Source organism: Arvicola amphibius, chromosome 12, assembly GCF_903992535.2.
Source record: "Arvicola amphibius chromosome 12, mArvAmp1.2, whole genome shotgun sequence".
NCBI classification, from domain to species: Eukaryota; Metazoa; Chordata; class Mammalia; order Rodentia; family Cricetidae; genus Arvicola; species Arvicola amphibius.
In genome coordinates, this window is record NC_052058.2 from 96,143,854 (window position 1) to 96,160,164 (window position 16,311).

At 38.4% G+C, this 16,311-nt stretch overlaps 1 protein-coding gene across 1 annotated transcript in view; it reads left to right on the forward strand.

Moving 5' to 3' along the window:
- Window positions 1–16,311, forward strand: part of Dpp10 (dipeptidyl peptidase like 10) — a 717,576-nt gene that overhangs the window by 136,370 nt on the left and 564,895 nt on the right. The window contains exon 2 of the mRNA XM_038349339.1: window positions 12,094–12,208. Within this exon, the coding sequence (XP_038205267.1) occupies window positions 12,094–12,208 (115 nt within the window). The remainder of the gene's footprint in view (window positions 1–12,093; window positions 12,209–16,311) is intronic.

The window sequence follows — 16,311 nt, forward strand, 5'->3', positions numbered from 1 at the left end:
TCCTTTCTTTCCCTCTGCCCCTGCCCCGTATTCTCCCATCCTCCAAGTCACTCTATGCAGATACCTACTATAACAACAGCTTGACCAAGTGTAGACTTCAAAAATCTATAAGTTTATTGAGGATTTAAAGTAGTTTTAAAGCTCTCTGTTTCAAAGGAACTAATTTTCCTGCCTTAACGACCATTAATCCTTACAAACAACTTCATAAATATTCTACTCCTTTACTTAAATTAGCCCTATTTAGTTTAGAACTTAAATTGATAGACAGAAGAGCTCACAGACCCTTTCCACTAATTTACTTTGTGAAAAGCTCATAGAAATTGTACCCAACACAAACTCAACCCTGTGTGTGAGCAATGTGCTGTACGGAGGAGTTTTAAAAAAGTGTGGATTCTGTGGCATGTTGTCTCCACCGCATTGTAGCCAATGACATGGATTAGCTCCGTGCTACTATTTTTATTTGCTATTTTAAATAATAAATTTTTTTCTTAATTCTTCCCAGCAAATTTTAATGTACTGACTGGTAGGCAAGGCAAGCTGACAGGGTTTCTGTGTTCTCGTATGAGGAATATTCTACACTACACATGGATAATCTGTATCCAAGGAAGCTTCATATTACTCCTTTTTATAGATTGTTAATAGAATTTAGAAATATATTTTGAAAGCAACTTGATGGTAAATATCACTATGAATCAATAAAATTTATTTAATAAATATGGGTAGACATACTGGATACCACAAATTGTGCTATGTTTTGAAAGACAAGATGAGGGCAACTTCACTCTAGAATTTTTAGCAAATAGCAGAAAATTATTTTTATACCTTATTTATATTAAAAAATAAAATATGTGGGCTAGATAAATGGCACAGCATTTAAGAAGACTTTCTGCATAGGACCTGAGATAGATTCCCAGCACCCACACCAGGTACTTCACAACTGCCTGAAATTCCAGTTCCAGGGGATTCTACACCCTCTTGTGGCCTCTGGGCTTGCCTGCATGTGTGTGATGCATGCATACACTCAGATAAACACATACACAAAACATACATGCATATGTATTTCTTAAAAAATCTAAATAATTAAAATCAACTGTCTGGTCCAATAGCAATATATGATGGCTATCTAAACCAGAGATGCAGGGCTGCTGACCTAGTCTGTAGAAGAGTTAATCTTCCAGGCTTCTTCCTATTTATCCTTTTCTTCTTCTTCTTTATTTTGGAGACAGGATCTCATGGCACCCAAAATGACCTCCATCTCACTGTGGGCTTTAGTTCCCTATTCTCCTGCCTCCAACTCTTAAGGGCTGGTATTTCAGGTCAGTGCTAACATGCAGTACTGGGAATTGAAGTTAGGGCTTCCTGCACTGCAGGTAAGTACTCTACCCACTTAGTCACATACCCAGCCCTCTCCTGTCCACTGCACAAAATTACTCTTGAGATGGACTGTCAGTTGGACACTTACCCCATCTGAATGTCTCTGAAATTCCCATGGAGTTCTTGACTGCTCCCACAAGGCTTCATATTGCTGACACGAACATTTGTTCTTTATTCTTAATGTGAAAATCTGAGCAAATGCTTCAGTACAAATGTTTAGAGAACATTTGGTTTGTATGTTCCTATCTCAGATGAGTATGAAATAGTGTCTAACCAGGTGGAGCTCAGTTTAGAGTTAAACATGCCATGAAAAAGTAGCATGCGCAGAAAAATATGAATCAGCCTCATCCGGTATCTTATTGTGAGTAGTTAAGTTTAGAGTTCTGTTGGCAGGGATCCAGACAATTGTGCATGAACAGAATTAGTAGCTAGATGACTGGAGAATAAAATCCAGTTGTGCAACCACTAGGTTGTCATGCAGATACCACCTTGCTGTGAGTCTCAAATAGATCATATTAACTTGAAAACTTCTGTTCTTTCTTTTGCACAGGAATTGCCTAGCTTATCCTTTTGCTGTTGTGGTTTTTGTGCTTTTTTTGTTATTTAAAAGAGTGATATGCAGCCCTGGTTTGTTTCTAACTCATCATGCTGGATGATCTTGATCCTCCTGCTTCCACTTTCAGAGTTCTGGAATTACAGGCATGCATCAACACACCCAGTTTATGAGGTTCTGGGGATAAAATGCAGGGAATCGTAAATACTAGGCAAACACTCTTTTACTCTCCCACTGAGCTGCACCCCAAGTCCTTCACTACCTAGGGAGATTTTTAAAAACAAAGATTGCTGAACTAACAAGAAATTCTTTGCAGTTCTACAATGCACGGCGGCCATGACCTTGGTTAGAGTAGCTCTACCCTCAAAAAATGCTTCTTCAGTCATAGCAGACTCCTCTGGAGAGTCCGGGAAAGCTTTACTGGGCCTACTCTGCTTCTGGGGATTTAGGGAGTCTGGGATGTGCTGAATAATGTTTGCTTCAAATAAGATTTCAGTCAATGCTGATAGTGCAGCTCTGTGAATCACCCCAAGATGTGATAAAGAATGGTCTAGAAAGGCAGAGAACAACACACTACTGAGAATTAAGATATGGAAAAGTATAAAAGTTCATATTAAATTATACAATCTATTTAGTAGGGAGTCTATTAATTAGAGGCACTCAGAGAAGCAGAAAATTGAGAAGTCTACATCTCCTTGACAATATTAAGAAGTAGGCACTATGGACAACAGCTGGCACCGGTATACAAGGTTCTTCTTAAAGGCAGAAGAAGATCATGTCTTCTGAGAATTTAGGAATAACCTTAGCCTCCTCAGTTTCTATAGTTTAGTCTTCTCTGTATTTTAGGCATCATTGACATTGATACAGAAAGTCGTCAAAAAATTCTTAGCAACTTAATCACGGGGTGGGGAGAGGCTGATGGATTATAGGGGAGAGACAGTCGTTGTCTTTAGTTATTTACCAAATAGTGGTCCTACCAGGTTCTAGTGAACTGCTTAAATCTACGAGCACATAAATGTCCCTAGTTAAACTTAGTGGATCATAAAACAAAACAAAATGAATGAATGTGGGGAAAGGATTTTAGGAAATTGGGGTTGTTAGGTGTGGGAGGGAGATCAGAGAGATTTTGGATGAAGGTTTTCAAGATATATACATCTATGACATTATCAAAGGATAAATTTAGTTAAGTAGAAAAATGAAGTACTATTGATGAGATCGCTAGTTTAAGTTCATGTAGAGAAGTGAGGGAGTAAATGGGTAAGAACTGCAGAACTTCAAAGCCTAGAGAAGACAGGGCAATGAAGAGGGTGTAGTACTGGGGACTGTGACATCTCAGACACAGGGAGGATCTCTCGGAAGAGACTTAAGAAAGGAACTGGGAGCAGCTGGCAGGAACCGTTATGTGGTAGTGGGAAAATAACACATCATAGCTGATAGCATGATGTATCTGTTTCCTTGTTTAAAGATTTAGTGTGTGTGTGTGTGTGTGTGTGTGTGTGTGTGTGTCTGTGTGTGTGTGTGTATGGTGTGATGCCTGTGTTTGTCTATGTGTGTGTGTGTACACAAATCAGTACAAGTACTCGAGGAACCCAGAGGAACCCTTGAACTCGAGTTACATACAGTTGTGAGCTACTTTGGGTCCTCTGCTAGAGCAGGAAGGGCTTTTAAAATTTGAGCCACATCTCCAGCTCTGATTATGTTTCTTACTGGATTGTTGTGTGAATTCTCAGCTGTCCTTCCATGTTGAGAGATGACAGAACCAGAATCAGTACAAAGAGGTTCAATTCTACCTATCTGTGCTTCAGTGTTTGTATAAATTTTTTTCTTTAAAATTTAGTTTTTCTTCTAATTATTTTCTCTACCGGCCATGTCTTTGGTTGTTGCGGTACTTGCGTGCTTACAGAAGTCCAAACTAGACTATGGTCATCAGGTATTTTCTCACTTGCTGGATCTTTGAAGGAACTAGGCTTGGCCCAACAGGGATGTCTAACATTTTTTTTTAACATTTTTAATTAACGGTCATTTTTCATACAATATATTTTGATACATGATGTTATCATCTACAGAGTTCACTAAAAATAAAACATGCAGTTTAGTCATAAATGTTGCAAAAACATTGTCATGTTTTAATGAAGATTTTTTTGTGTTGAATTGGGTTTTATTCCTGTGGTTTGTGGACTACAAGTTAAATATACATGGTGAGTGCTCCTAGCTGGCTACTTCCCCAACTTTAGATTTGGTTGTTCTATCATTTTGCTACACAGATTAATTTTTTGTTCTCTCTCTCTCTCTCTCTCTCTCTCTCTCTCTCTCTCTCTCTCTCTCTCTCTCTCTCTCTGGGTCTGTCTGTGTCTCACTCTCTGTCTCTCTCTGTGTCTCTGTCTCTGTCTCTCTCTCTCTCTCTCTCTCTCTCTGTGTGTGTGTGTGTGTGTGTGTGTGTGTATGTGTTTCTGTGTTCCTGCATGCACCTATGTGCTTAGGTGTATGTGGCTGCCCTCTGAGGCAAGAAGTGGGTGTCTCATCTGTGGATCTGGTATCGCAGGCAGTTTTTAGTTGCCTGATGCAGGTCCTGGGAACTGAACTCAGGTCCTCTAAAAGAAGAGCAAGTGTTCATAAAGGCTGAGCCATCTCTCTAGTCTCCTGTTTACATCTTAATTACTTTGAACCTAATTTTAGCTGTGGTTTGGAACTGTACATACCACAGATGCTTAGCCTCCTCTAAGCACTCTTAAGCTGGGACATTGAAAATGTAAATACACTATAGAGCGTGTTGATGATTATCCCTGTTTCCCTTCCATCTTAGTTAGAATTTCTATTGCTGTGAAGAGACACCATGCTACAGCAACTCTTTTCAAGGTAAACATTTAACTAGAGCTGGCTTACAGTTTCAGAGGTTTAGTCTAGGTCTCTTCATGGCAGTGTGTAAGCAGACAGGGTGCTGGCGAAGGAGTTGAGCTTTACCTTTTGATCCACAGGCAGCAGAACCAACTGTGTGTCCCACTGGGTGTATCTTGAGCATAGGAAACCTTAAAACCCACTCCCATGGTGGTACACTTCTTCTCAGTCCACACCTACTCCAACAAGTCCATCCCCCCTAATGAATAGTGCCATTCCCTATGGGAACCATTTTCTTTCAAACCACTGCTCTTTCATAGTATTTCTACTCTAAAAGCCTGTCATCCACAATTCTAATTACTGGGGAGGAGTTAATGACAAATGGCAATTGATACAATTTCCATTTCTTTCAGAAGCTTAGAAATGGTAAAAAAGAAAACCAAAATCCACACAAACCTTAAAACAAATAGCACCAAAAGGCACTGAGTCTGCACTCGTGGTACTGAGTTGATCTTTAGGTCTGGCAGAGTCCATGTAAGTGAGGGAGGCTGTAGCTGCTGATGCACTGCGGTCATTGCAGGTCAAACAAGATCCAGGGGAGGCTGCAGCTGCTAACAGCTTCACCCCCATTCAGTCCGACTGCAACTATTTGTAGAAAGTCATTGTGCTATGAGGGCATTTTGTGTATTGGAAGAGGAAGATGCCTGTACCTCTAGATCCAGGGATGAGGTATACCCTCCCTCAGAGGGCACCCACATATACATAGTTACATAAACATGTGAACACACACTGAGAAACAAAGAAAAAAAATAGTGTAACATGTGTGTGCATGAGCGTAGGGCACAGGAGCTGCCATTGATATCTTTCTCCAATGCTGTGCACCTTATTTTTTGAGAGACCATTGTCCACTGAACCTGGTACTCATCTAATCAGTTAGACTCCGCTGGCCAGTGAGCCCCAGGGATCTCCTGCCATGCCCAGCATTTTCATGTGGGTTCTGGCCAATGACTGCAGGCCCTTCTGGCTGCACCATGGGTACTTTACTGACTGAACCATTTCCTTGGCCCCTAATGTGATAATTTATTAAAAATATTCACTCTAATTACAGAGTTCTTCGGTCAGAGAGATTAAATGAGGAAACTGCAAATGCACACGAGGACACTAGAGAGTTTTAAGAGGCATTGGCCGCTATGATTATTAACTGAAATTTAAATTTGAGAAATTATCTGCTATCATATTTTGTTATGGATCTTAGTTGATTATCATTTATTAGTACACTCTTCCACATTATTGACTCTTGACATTAAACTTGAATTTAAATTCAATTTGTTTAAGTTGATTTCAAATTTTCTGTACCAAATTTTTAATTAAATTTGCATATCTATGTGTGGGGAAAGATGTAGGCTACTCATGCATGCATGCATATGGCACAGTGCACATATGTAAGTCAGACCAACACTCAGAACATGTTCTCTGCTTCCATATTTCGGGCCATAGGGAACTGAACTCAAAAAGTCAGCTTTGGCAGTAAGTGGCTTTATCCACTGAGCCATCCCACTGGCCCTCAGAATTTTTTGTGCTATTATTTCAGACATATTATGAAGAAAACATGAACATATTTTTAAGATATGCTGAATACTATATGTATGTAATCTCAGATACTGCAGCTGCTGAGAAAGGAGGGTCAGATTCTTGGCCAAGCTTGGTTAGCGATTGGCTGTCTGAAATTTAAAATTCAAGCAAATGGAGGCAAATTTTATTTATTGAAACACAAAGCAGTAAGTTCATTTCCCAGTACCACAGACAAAGGCACTTTAGTATTCTAGAAAACAGTTCAATGATGTCAACATCAGTAGTTTCTTGTAGACAAGACCTACGATCCTGGAAGGGTAAAGTCATTCAGTGGGAAAAGGTGCTGTTGCTGAGGTCCCTCACCAGGGCACCTGAGGTAGAAGGGGAGAACAGACTCCTGCAGCTTGTTCTCTGCCTTCACATAACACTATTGCATCTAGGTACCAACACACATAACACACACCGTGCAAGGGAGAACCAAGTCCAAAATTGTCTTCTCTCTGACCTTCACAGTTCTGGTATTGTGAGCGTGCGCGCGCGCACACACACACACACACACACACACACACACACACACACACACACACAAATAAAAAGTGTAGTTTTTAAGAAACATTAAAAGTCTTTAGTCCTGTACACATTACGACTTCCTTGGAATAGATTATCCCTTTAAAAAAAGATTTGCAATTCTGGATTTGGGATGGTTTCAGAATGGTGCAGTATCCCATAGCCTCTACCACTCTGTTTCTGTACATGTTGGCTACGTGTAGTGATTACTTCTTGTCAGTTTGAAGAAATTTCTCATTTCTCATAGAAGAGTTTATGGGAAATGATAAACTCAGAATGTTTCTGTGTTATTTGTATTCAGCCTTGTGTTATACTGGCAGTTGGCAAACTGTTCAGTATGTGCTATGTTCAGTAGACACGTCCTATCTTAATGTCTTCCCAGGTGCATCTTACACAATGCTCTCTAACCAAACCCAAGATCACCCCAGACCTTATACAGAATGATACACAGTAATCTTTTTGGAAATTTGGCTAGTTGTCGGAGTTCTGCATTTTGAGGTTGTTTTTTTTTTTTTTTTTGAGCAAGATCTAGGTAAACATTTTCTAACTACACCTTAAAAACATCTCAAAAAAATTGAAATTCATGGTAGTTTCTCAAATATTACATCTAAGTGTTGTTTTTCTGAAATAAAATAATATGGAAAAATTTAAATTAATTTTATTATATTTATTTATTGTTTTTTTACATTGTGCGTGTCCCACAGTGTGTGTTTGGGAGTCAGAGGACAACTTTCAGGAGTTGGTTATTTTACTTAATATTAAAGTCTTTTTCCTTTTTTTTTTGAAGGTCAAACCTTTATTAAGAACCTACCATGTGCCACCTACTGAGCTTACAGCCAGCATTATCACCATCATAATCAAATATATGTTAGCTAATTTAACTATTTTTATTGATTTTTATTGATCTCTATGTTTTTCTCTGCTACCCTCCCTGACTCTCCCCTCCCCTTCAACCCTCTCCTATCGTCCCCATGTTCCAAATTTACTCAGGATATCTTGTCTTTTTCTACTTCACATGTGGATTAGATCTATGTGTGTCTCTCTTAGAGTCGTCATTGTTATCTATGTTCTCTGGGATTTTGATTTGTAGGCTGATTTTCTTTGTTTTATGTTTAAAAACCACTTATGAGTGAGTACAGGTGATAATTGTCTTTCTGAGTCTGGGTTACCTCACTCAAAATGATGTTTTCTAGCTCCATCCATTCTGCAAAATTCAAGATGTCATTATTTAAAAAAAATGTGTTTTTAGATTATTCAGTGAAGAAAAAAATTATTATGAAAAAAATCTCTTAAATTTTTAATGACTGGAACTTTTGCTGGACCAAACAGCTAAGGTGAATATACTTTGAGATCACATAAGACTTAAGACTGCATTGTACTCAGCCTGCTTGTTTAATGGGCCTTTAATAGACAATGGGACAACCAGCTTTAACTGTATTGAAATTTCCATGTTACCAGCTCTCATAAACTAAGTTAATGCACAGTTGTAATCCTAAAATGCACATTCTTGCATGACCCCAATGCAGAGACAGGAATGGGTATTTGTAGCTGTGTTAGGACAATCATTAGTTGAAAACACAAAACTGATGTTGAAAGCAAGCTTAGAAAATATGAATTCCCACCATGAATGCTGAATGTCATATATAGGCATTGTCTGATAAACAATGGTGTTTGTAATACTGATGTTGTCTTTATCCATTTGGGCCAGTTGTAGTCAGTGATTTAATTCCTTGTAAATCTCTGTTAATGATTTCTGTGATGTGTTCCACTCCTTTCCCATGTGATGCTTTCTGTGCTCTTCAATAAAGACAAAGCAAAGCCATTTGTTAGGGACACACAGAGACATGCAGAGACACAGATTCAGGAAGCAGCTTTCAGAGAGGCACAGATCTAGACTCATTCAGCAGATAGGCAGTGGCAGTGGAAGACACAGGAAAGTGGAGAATTCAAATTTAGGCCTGCTCCTACTCGAATAGCACCGGGGGAAAGTGCTTGGATTTCTTTCCCTACTGCGACACCAACACATTATTAGTGATTCTTAGTTTATCACTAATGTATTCAAACCAACTGAATTTTGATGCTCAATGTGAGGAATCTCAAATGTGTTAAATCTATGCAATTCAGTATAAATGTCCTTGGACTACTGGTGACCAAATCATCCTTGAAACTATCTGCAGTTGAAAGTGTGAACAGTGCAAATAGAATAGAAACAATTCGAATAAAAATAATTTAAAAAATTCAGCTTCCCAAGAGGGAATGATTTGGTACAATCTGTTACCCAGTTTGAAATAATTTTCAGCTTTATGGGGCTGGATTTTGAGAAACGTCATGTTTGTATTTGCAGAATTAAGCACGTAGGAAGGTTACTGAAGCACTAAAGTAAATACAGGGAAGAGATAAAAGGCAAGGAGTTTCGTTTCAGGACAGCTGGTGACTGTTCAGAAACAGACTGAAGAATCAGTAAGATAAAAGCTCAGACTTTAAGTCCCAAGTATTAGCACATCATTTTAAGCAGGGATAATGATATTTTAAAAAATTCTCCAATTTTTCTTAGACATGTGTTTGAAGAAAACACTTTTTTTTTAAGATTTATTTTGTGTGCACATGGATGTTTGTGCAGGTGCATTTCCATGTGGGTGTACATGTGTGAACAGGTCAGAGATAAATGTCGATTACTTGTCATTCCTAACGATAAAGTTCACCTTGTTTTCTTGAGGAGGAATCTCTTACTGGCCAGTGATTCAATGATTGACCCATACCGGTTAGTCAGCAAGTCCTGTCTCCACTTCTATTCCAAGGACTGAGATTTTAAGTACACCACCATGCCTAGCCAATCTTCTTACATGGATATTCTGAATCAGATGCAGATCTTCAGTCTTTATGAAAGTTTTCATTCTCAAAAGAAGTATTTTATGGACTCAACCATCTCTCCAACCCTATCTGCTGGTCCTTGAGATGAGTATTTGGTCATTGGCAGAACATTTTCTGGCTTTGATTCATACTAGTAATTGCTCCCGTCCCTTGCTTCTGAAGAGCATATAAGCATCACCACAGAAAATTACCCATCATCACATACACCTCTTCTGATATATCAGTGTTTGTCAACCTTCTTATGCTACAGCCCTTTAGTACAGTTCCTTATGTCTTTGTGTCTCCAAACCATAAAAATTATTTTGTTGCTACTTCATAACTGTATTTTTGCTACTGTTAGGAATCATTATGTAAATATCTGATATGTAGGATATCTGACATGTGACCCCTAAGGGGGTCTTACCCGCAGGTTAAGAATGGCTGTGGTAGATGGACATCTTGAAAAGCCTGTGGGAATACTGCAGTCCAGGGAAGAGTCTGTCATCCGTCATCATCTATTGTTTGTGTTAGCTAGTCGAAAATGAATGATATAGCAAAGCACCCACCTGATGTACATGGGAGAAAATGAATAGAAATTATCATAAGTAGAAGAGAGAAAGAGGAGTTAGAAAATAACTATACTTTAAGGCTAGGGAGGTGGCTCAAGGGTATGAGAACCTGAGTTCAGATTTACTGCACCAATGTAAAAAACAGAATGTGTATATATGTGCCTGCAGCATCTGTGAGGTGGGAGACCAAGTGGAGCTTGTGACCACCAGCTTAGTTAAAAAAAAAAAAAAAAAAAAAAAAAAAAAAAAAAAAAGCCAATTCAGGTCAGTGAGAAAGCCTGTCTAAAGGTAATAAGGGGACGAGTAAAAGAATGGGACTTCTGATGACCTCCTGTGGCCTCTGCACATACATTCACACATAGGAATATGTGCATACACACACACACACACACACACACACACACATGCATCACAAATACAAGCACAACGTTCACACAGAAAAAGAAACCAAGCAGAAGTTGAAAATTGGAATATGGAATGTCATTGTAGTTTTTCCTCATAATGAAAGACAAATTTACTATTGTTAGACTGACTGCCTTGAGATGGAAAACAACTCACTATACATCACCTCCTGTGAACCCATTACTCCTTGTCACAGCTGGTAGCAATGAGTGTTGATCTGACTTAACTCAATGTTATAATCACAGTATGAGAATCTGTTTCAATGTGTATTTTTAAGAATTTATTTTAGTGTGTGTGTGTGTGTGTGTGTGTGTGTATGAGAGAGAGAGAGAGAGAGAGAGAGAGAGAGAGAGAGAGAGAGAGAGAATGTTCCTGTGAGTTTGTGCATAGAATCACAGGTGACTGCAGAGACCAGAAGAGCACACTGAACGCCCCAGGAGCTGGAGTTACAGGTGGTTTAGAACTACCTAATGTGGGTGCTGTGAGCAGAAACTGGGGAACTCTGCAAGAGCATTTATTTCTCTTAAACCCCAAATCATCTCTTCAGCTTCAGGTCCCATGTTGTATAAAATTATTTCAGTGAAAAGCTGGCATTCATTGCAACCTTCTGTGTTCTGGACTTTGCTTTGGCAAATCAAGCTTCTGCATTTCCAGGCAGCAGGGCAGAACACAGGTCAATTGAAAAATGAATAGCTCGACTATGTGCTTTGGAAGAGATGTCCCAGTTTACCCTATCCTGTCAATCTTCTTTCCTTGTCAATATCTGCACACTGCCCATTGAGAAAATATTTTAACCATTGATATAAAAGAACTCACTTAATTTAGCTACTACACCCTGTTTGTTTTTAATGACTGGTGGAGAAACTATTTGAAATAACTTGCTTCAGTGTACAATGTACAGTGTTTGATGGTAAAGAACAATGAGTATTATTTTCTTATTTTCACTTTTTTTCCTCATACACTTAAAACAGCAATCGACAGTGCTTCAAGAAAAAAATGTGCTTTCAATTCTTTGTGGTGTTTTCTATTATAGTGATTGCAAATACAAGTTGACATTGTTTTTTTTTGTTTGTTTGTTTGTTTGTTTGTTTTTTTTTTAGCACCTTTACAGAGCCTTGCTCACAGGTAATGCACTGGAGCACTTTCTACACCAAGACAGCAGCTATAAAGCTCTGCTCCATTCTCTGGTAGGGGAAGGAGATTCCCCACCCACTCCAAAGATATCTACTGAATAATTAAAGAAGTGTTTGAAAAAAAAACTGGTTGTAATCAGCTTTCAAACTATGATTATGCCCTTGCCGAATCTTTCCTTTTTGAATGTATTTCTCCTGAAGCAAATATAATCATGAAACTCCCTTTTTGTCTCTGCAGGAACTGGGAAGTAACAGCCCTCCACAGAGAAACTGGAAGGGAATTGCCATCGCCCTGCTGGTGATCTTGGTAGTATGCTCGCTCATCACCATGTCTGTCATCCTGCTAACACCAGGTAATCTACAGCTCTTTCTATCTTTGGATGGTGCTGTGTTGCATAGTCATGATGCCTTAAGACGGTGGTGGTATACAGTTTATTTGAACTAATTAACACAGTCTAGATGTTTTAAATGCTTAATTAGACAACTTTGCTAATGGTATGGTGATTTTGTATCTTCAATATTATGTGCCATTTTGGGTGAAGCTGGAACATGAGATACATAAAATGAGGATACAAGAAAGATCCATATCTCCATTACTACCCAAACGTTTATTAATTTTACAAATGCCTAAGCCATGTGACTCTTTTTTGTGTTTCAATATTTATAGAAATTGTATTACAAACTTGGCATTCCTTTCAACCTTCTCTGTTCTGGACTTTGCTTATCCTTATAATGGTGAATGCATATATCCTTCAAGTAGTTAATGGATGAACAAATATATAATAAAATAGTAGTCCACAGAGATATAAGTCAATGCTCAACATATACAAAACACACAAAGCCCTGTGTGTGCATAATGCTAAGCGCAAAAATCTAAACACAAATATTATGTATTATACATAAATATTTGTATAAACAGCATTCATATGGCATTCTGAACAATAAAGGGCAAAATGGGGCCTGTGGATGTAATTCAGTTAAGAGAGTGCTTCACTAGCACGCCTGAGACCCTGGATCCATGCCCATACTCCATGAGGAGTAATGGTGCACAGCTATTATCCCTAGGGTACTGGTAGAAGTACCCATTTATTCTTGTCTATGTTGGTTAATGACAGTCCAGGATACAAAAAACCACAAAGAAACAAGATCTTAGGAAAGAGGCTAAGTTCGAATCTGGTAACAAAATTGTTCTCGGTGTTGATTGCATTGGTGTTGAGGCCCTTTGTAAATGCAGTAAATAGGAGTGATAGTACACTCGATTTTCATTGAGGGCTGAATTGAAGATGTGGAGTCTGGAACTGTGGATGATAACCCAATATATGGATATATAGAATATGAGAGAGGTAGAAATAATATCATAAGAGACCGATCAGAATGTGGAGACCTTTTCCATGTGCACCTTTTCATCAATGGTGTCTTGATACCTTAATAAGGATAGTCCCTGCAATAATCTTTGGATGGGAATCTTTAGATACTTTGATATGGAAATCATCATAGACGTAGTTCTTCTGTAGGTGCTACTTCAATCCTCAGAAGTTTTTCTGTTCTTTAGTAGCGGTTAATAAAGGAGGCAAAAGTAGTAGGTTCCTCAAGGCAGCTTCCAGAAAAGGACAAAATGGCCATGCTTCTGTAGCCCACCCGAGTGTCTTTTGCAAAATTGAAATAACTGTGTTTAGTTTTCTGGAAATATAATCGTTTCTGGAATAGGATTGAGTAGCTTGAGTCTACTGAGGAACACAGTTGTGACCCCTTGCTGTTGCTTTGTTTACACTTCACTCCTACCCAGGTTTCATTATTATCTAAATCCGTAAAGACAGTGGACTTATTTCCTCTTGAGCAAAATGTGATTAACAAGGACTCCACTTTAGAGTCATTTACTCATGTAATTATAGTGACTAATTTACATAAATGACAGTTATCAATCACTCCAGCATGGAGGGAAATATTCCATCTTTGTAAAAATGGTGACTTGCAATTATGTAAACTACCAAAAATTAATAGTTGATAGTTTATATTTATCCTCTGGAGTTCCTGAGAAAGAAAGGAAAGAAGCCAAGGAGAGCAGAAAGAAGAGAGAAAGGTAATTGAAGAAATACGCAATAAAAACGATTTCCTGGAAAGAACTGGCTTGCCTGGTACGCTCCGTGGAGCCTCCCCCTCACTGCCTCACTCGTGCATCTGTGGTTTGGTGTAATTGAGCAACGAGAAGGCTCTAATAAGTGACTGCAGCATGCCAAGAGGCTCCGCTCCAGGAAGATGAGCTTCTGTTCAGATGGTGTTTCACTTAAACATAAGAATTTGAGCATAATTACAAAAAATGAACCACTTGCTTTTGCTGCCTTGAATGGGTGCCTATTCACCAGATGCAAAAAACCTGGTTCTATGATTTCTGTGCTGCTTTTGAGCTCATCCTTCCAATCTGATTCTACTGCCTTTGACTTAGTGTTTCATTCTCTCAAATTGTTTCCTCACTCATTTAAAGAAAGACATGTGTATGTGTGTGTAATATATATATATATATATATATATATATATATATATATATATATATATATATATATATAACTTACACAGTATGGTCTGTATAGTCAGAAAAGCTGTTTGATACTGGAAAGGTGGGGAGTCTGTTAGTTGCTCAGTTCCAATCTGATGTTGAAGGCCTGGAGGATTTCCAAGTAACTGTTGATTTTCAATCTATTTTGGAAGCCTAAGGAAGTTTGTTCTAATCCTGCAGCAACAGTGTAGAAGAGCATAAAATGGGAAGAAGGCAAACTCTGGGTTCAATTGACACTGCCTGCCTCACTGAATAAGGTAGAAAATGAAAGAAGACTCTGATCAGCCTCTGACATCTAAATATGTATGTACATGAGTGTGCGCGCATACATGGAAATAAGCATGCACATACATGTACATCACAGCATACACAGAAGAAAGGAGAAAAAACGTTGGGCATTGGTAGATTCATGTGGAGATTAAACCATATTGTAGATGTTCTGCTTTTAATCTGCTCTCTTGCTGTTTTAAATTTTAAACACTCTCTTCTCTTCCTGTTATATAAACACAGAAGTCTACAAAATCTTCACACATACCCAATTCAAACACTGAATTTGCATATGACATTAGTCATACAAATGATAGTGACAATTATTGTTTTAATTTGTAATCTTTCAAGTGTGTTTCACATATTCATTTGTCATTGGAATTCTGTGTTATTTTGGGTAGAGATATTATGAAATAAAACCAAAATAATTATGGTGGATTATGATGCTTTAGTAAGTAGATACCCATGCTACCACCACTGCTGTTTACAAACCCAAAGGGCAGAGAAGGTGACATAAGCGGATAAGAAGAGGATGCATATTTTTCACTGGCCTGTCAGGGATGAAAGTATTCTAAAGAGACACATTTGTCCCTCCTGTTGGCTGACAGATTAAGAAACAAAGCACCCCATGGAACTGGAACTTACCTATGTAACTATTGCCTCTCAAATGCCTGTTGTGTAACATAGTAAGAATAACAGCAACAATATCATAATGGAGACCAGTCCATTATACATATGTGAATCCAGTTTGCCCACACTCTTTCTGTGTTATTTTCACTTTGAAAAAACTTATATTTAGGTTTCTATATTTTCGTTTTTTTTTTTTTTTTTTTTTTTTTTGTTCGAGACAGAGTTGTGGCTTTTGGAGCCTGTCCTGGAACTAGCTCTTGTAGACCAGGCTGGCCTCGAACTCACAGAGATCCACCTGCCTCTGCCTCCCAAGTGCTGGGATTAAAGGCGTGTGCCACCACCGCCTGGCTAGGTTTCTATATTTTCACTTTGAAAAAATTATATTTAGGTTTCTATAAGTGAATGCATACAAAAGATTAACTGGTCTGAGAAATTATTCAGAAGCTGCCTTTCTCAGAATAGCCTTGGAGTCTGTAGGTAATGCTGAGGAACGCAAGCCTATATCTAGACAAACACATGTTCATTGTAATTTTGGCTTGATTGCAGATTTTATTACAGTAGTAATTTCAAACAGGTGCCTCAGTCTCTGCTTGTCAGAATCTTCTGTGCCTTGTGAAGAGAAGGCTTGATTGTTTTTGAAGACTGAGTTAACCAATCAAGCATTCCACTTAAAAGGAAGCATTTCTGAAAGGGGAAAAAAATCTTCACTCAATGTTTAATTGAAGAGTCAAGTGCTTGAGTGCATTAATCGAACCTGCATGCTTTTTTAGCTTATGTTAACTTTAATAAATAGTGGGTCCTCATGACTTTAATTTCAGCAGTGGGAAGGCAGAGAAAGGCAGACCTCTGTGAGTGTGAGGCCAGTCTGGTCTACATAGAAAGAGACACTGTCTCAAGCAAATGAACAAACAAAAACTTAAAAGAAGGAAGAGGTGAGAACTTTTTGCTTTTAGAAGGCAATGAATGTAAGGCCGATAATTATACTCTACAAACACGGTACAAATT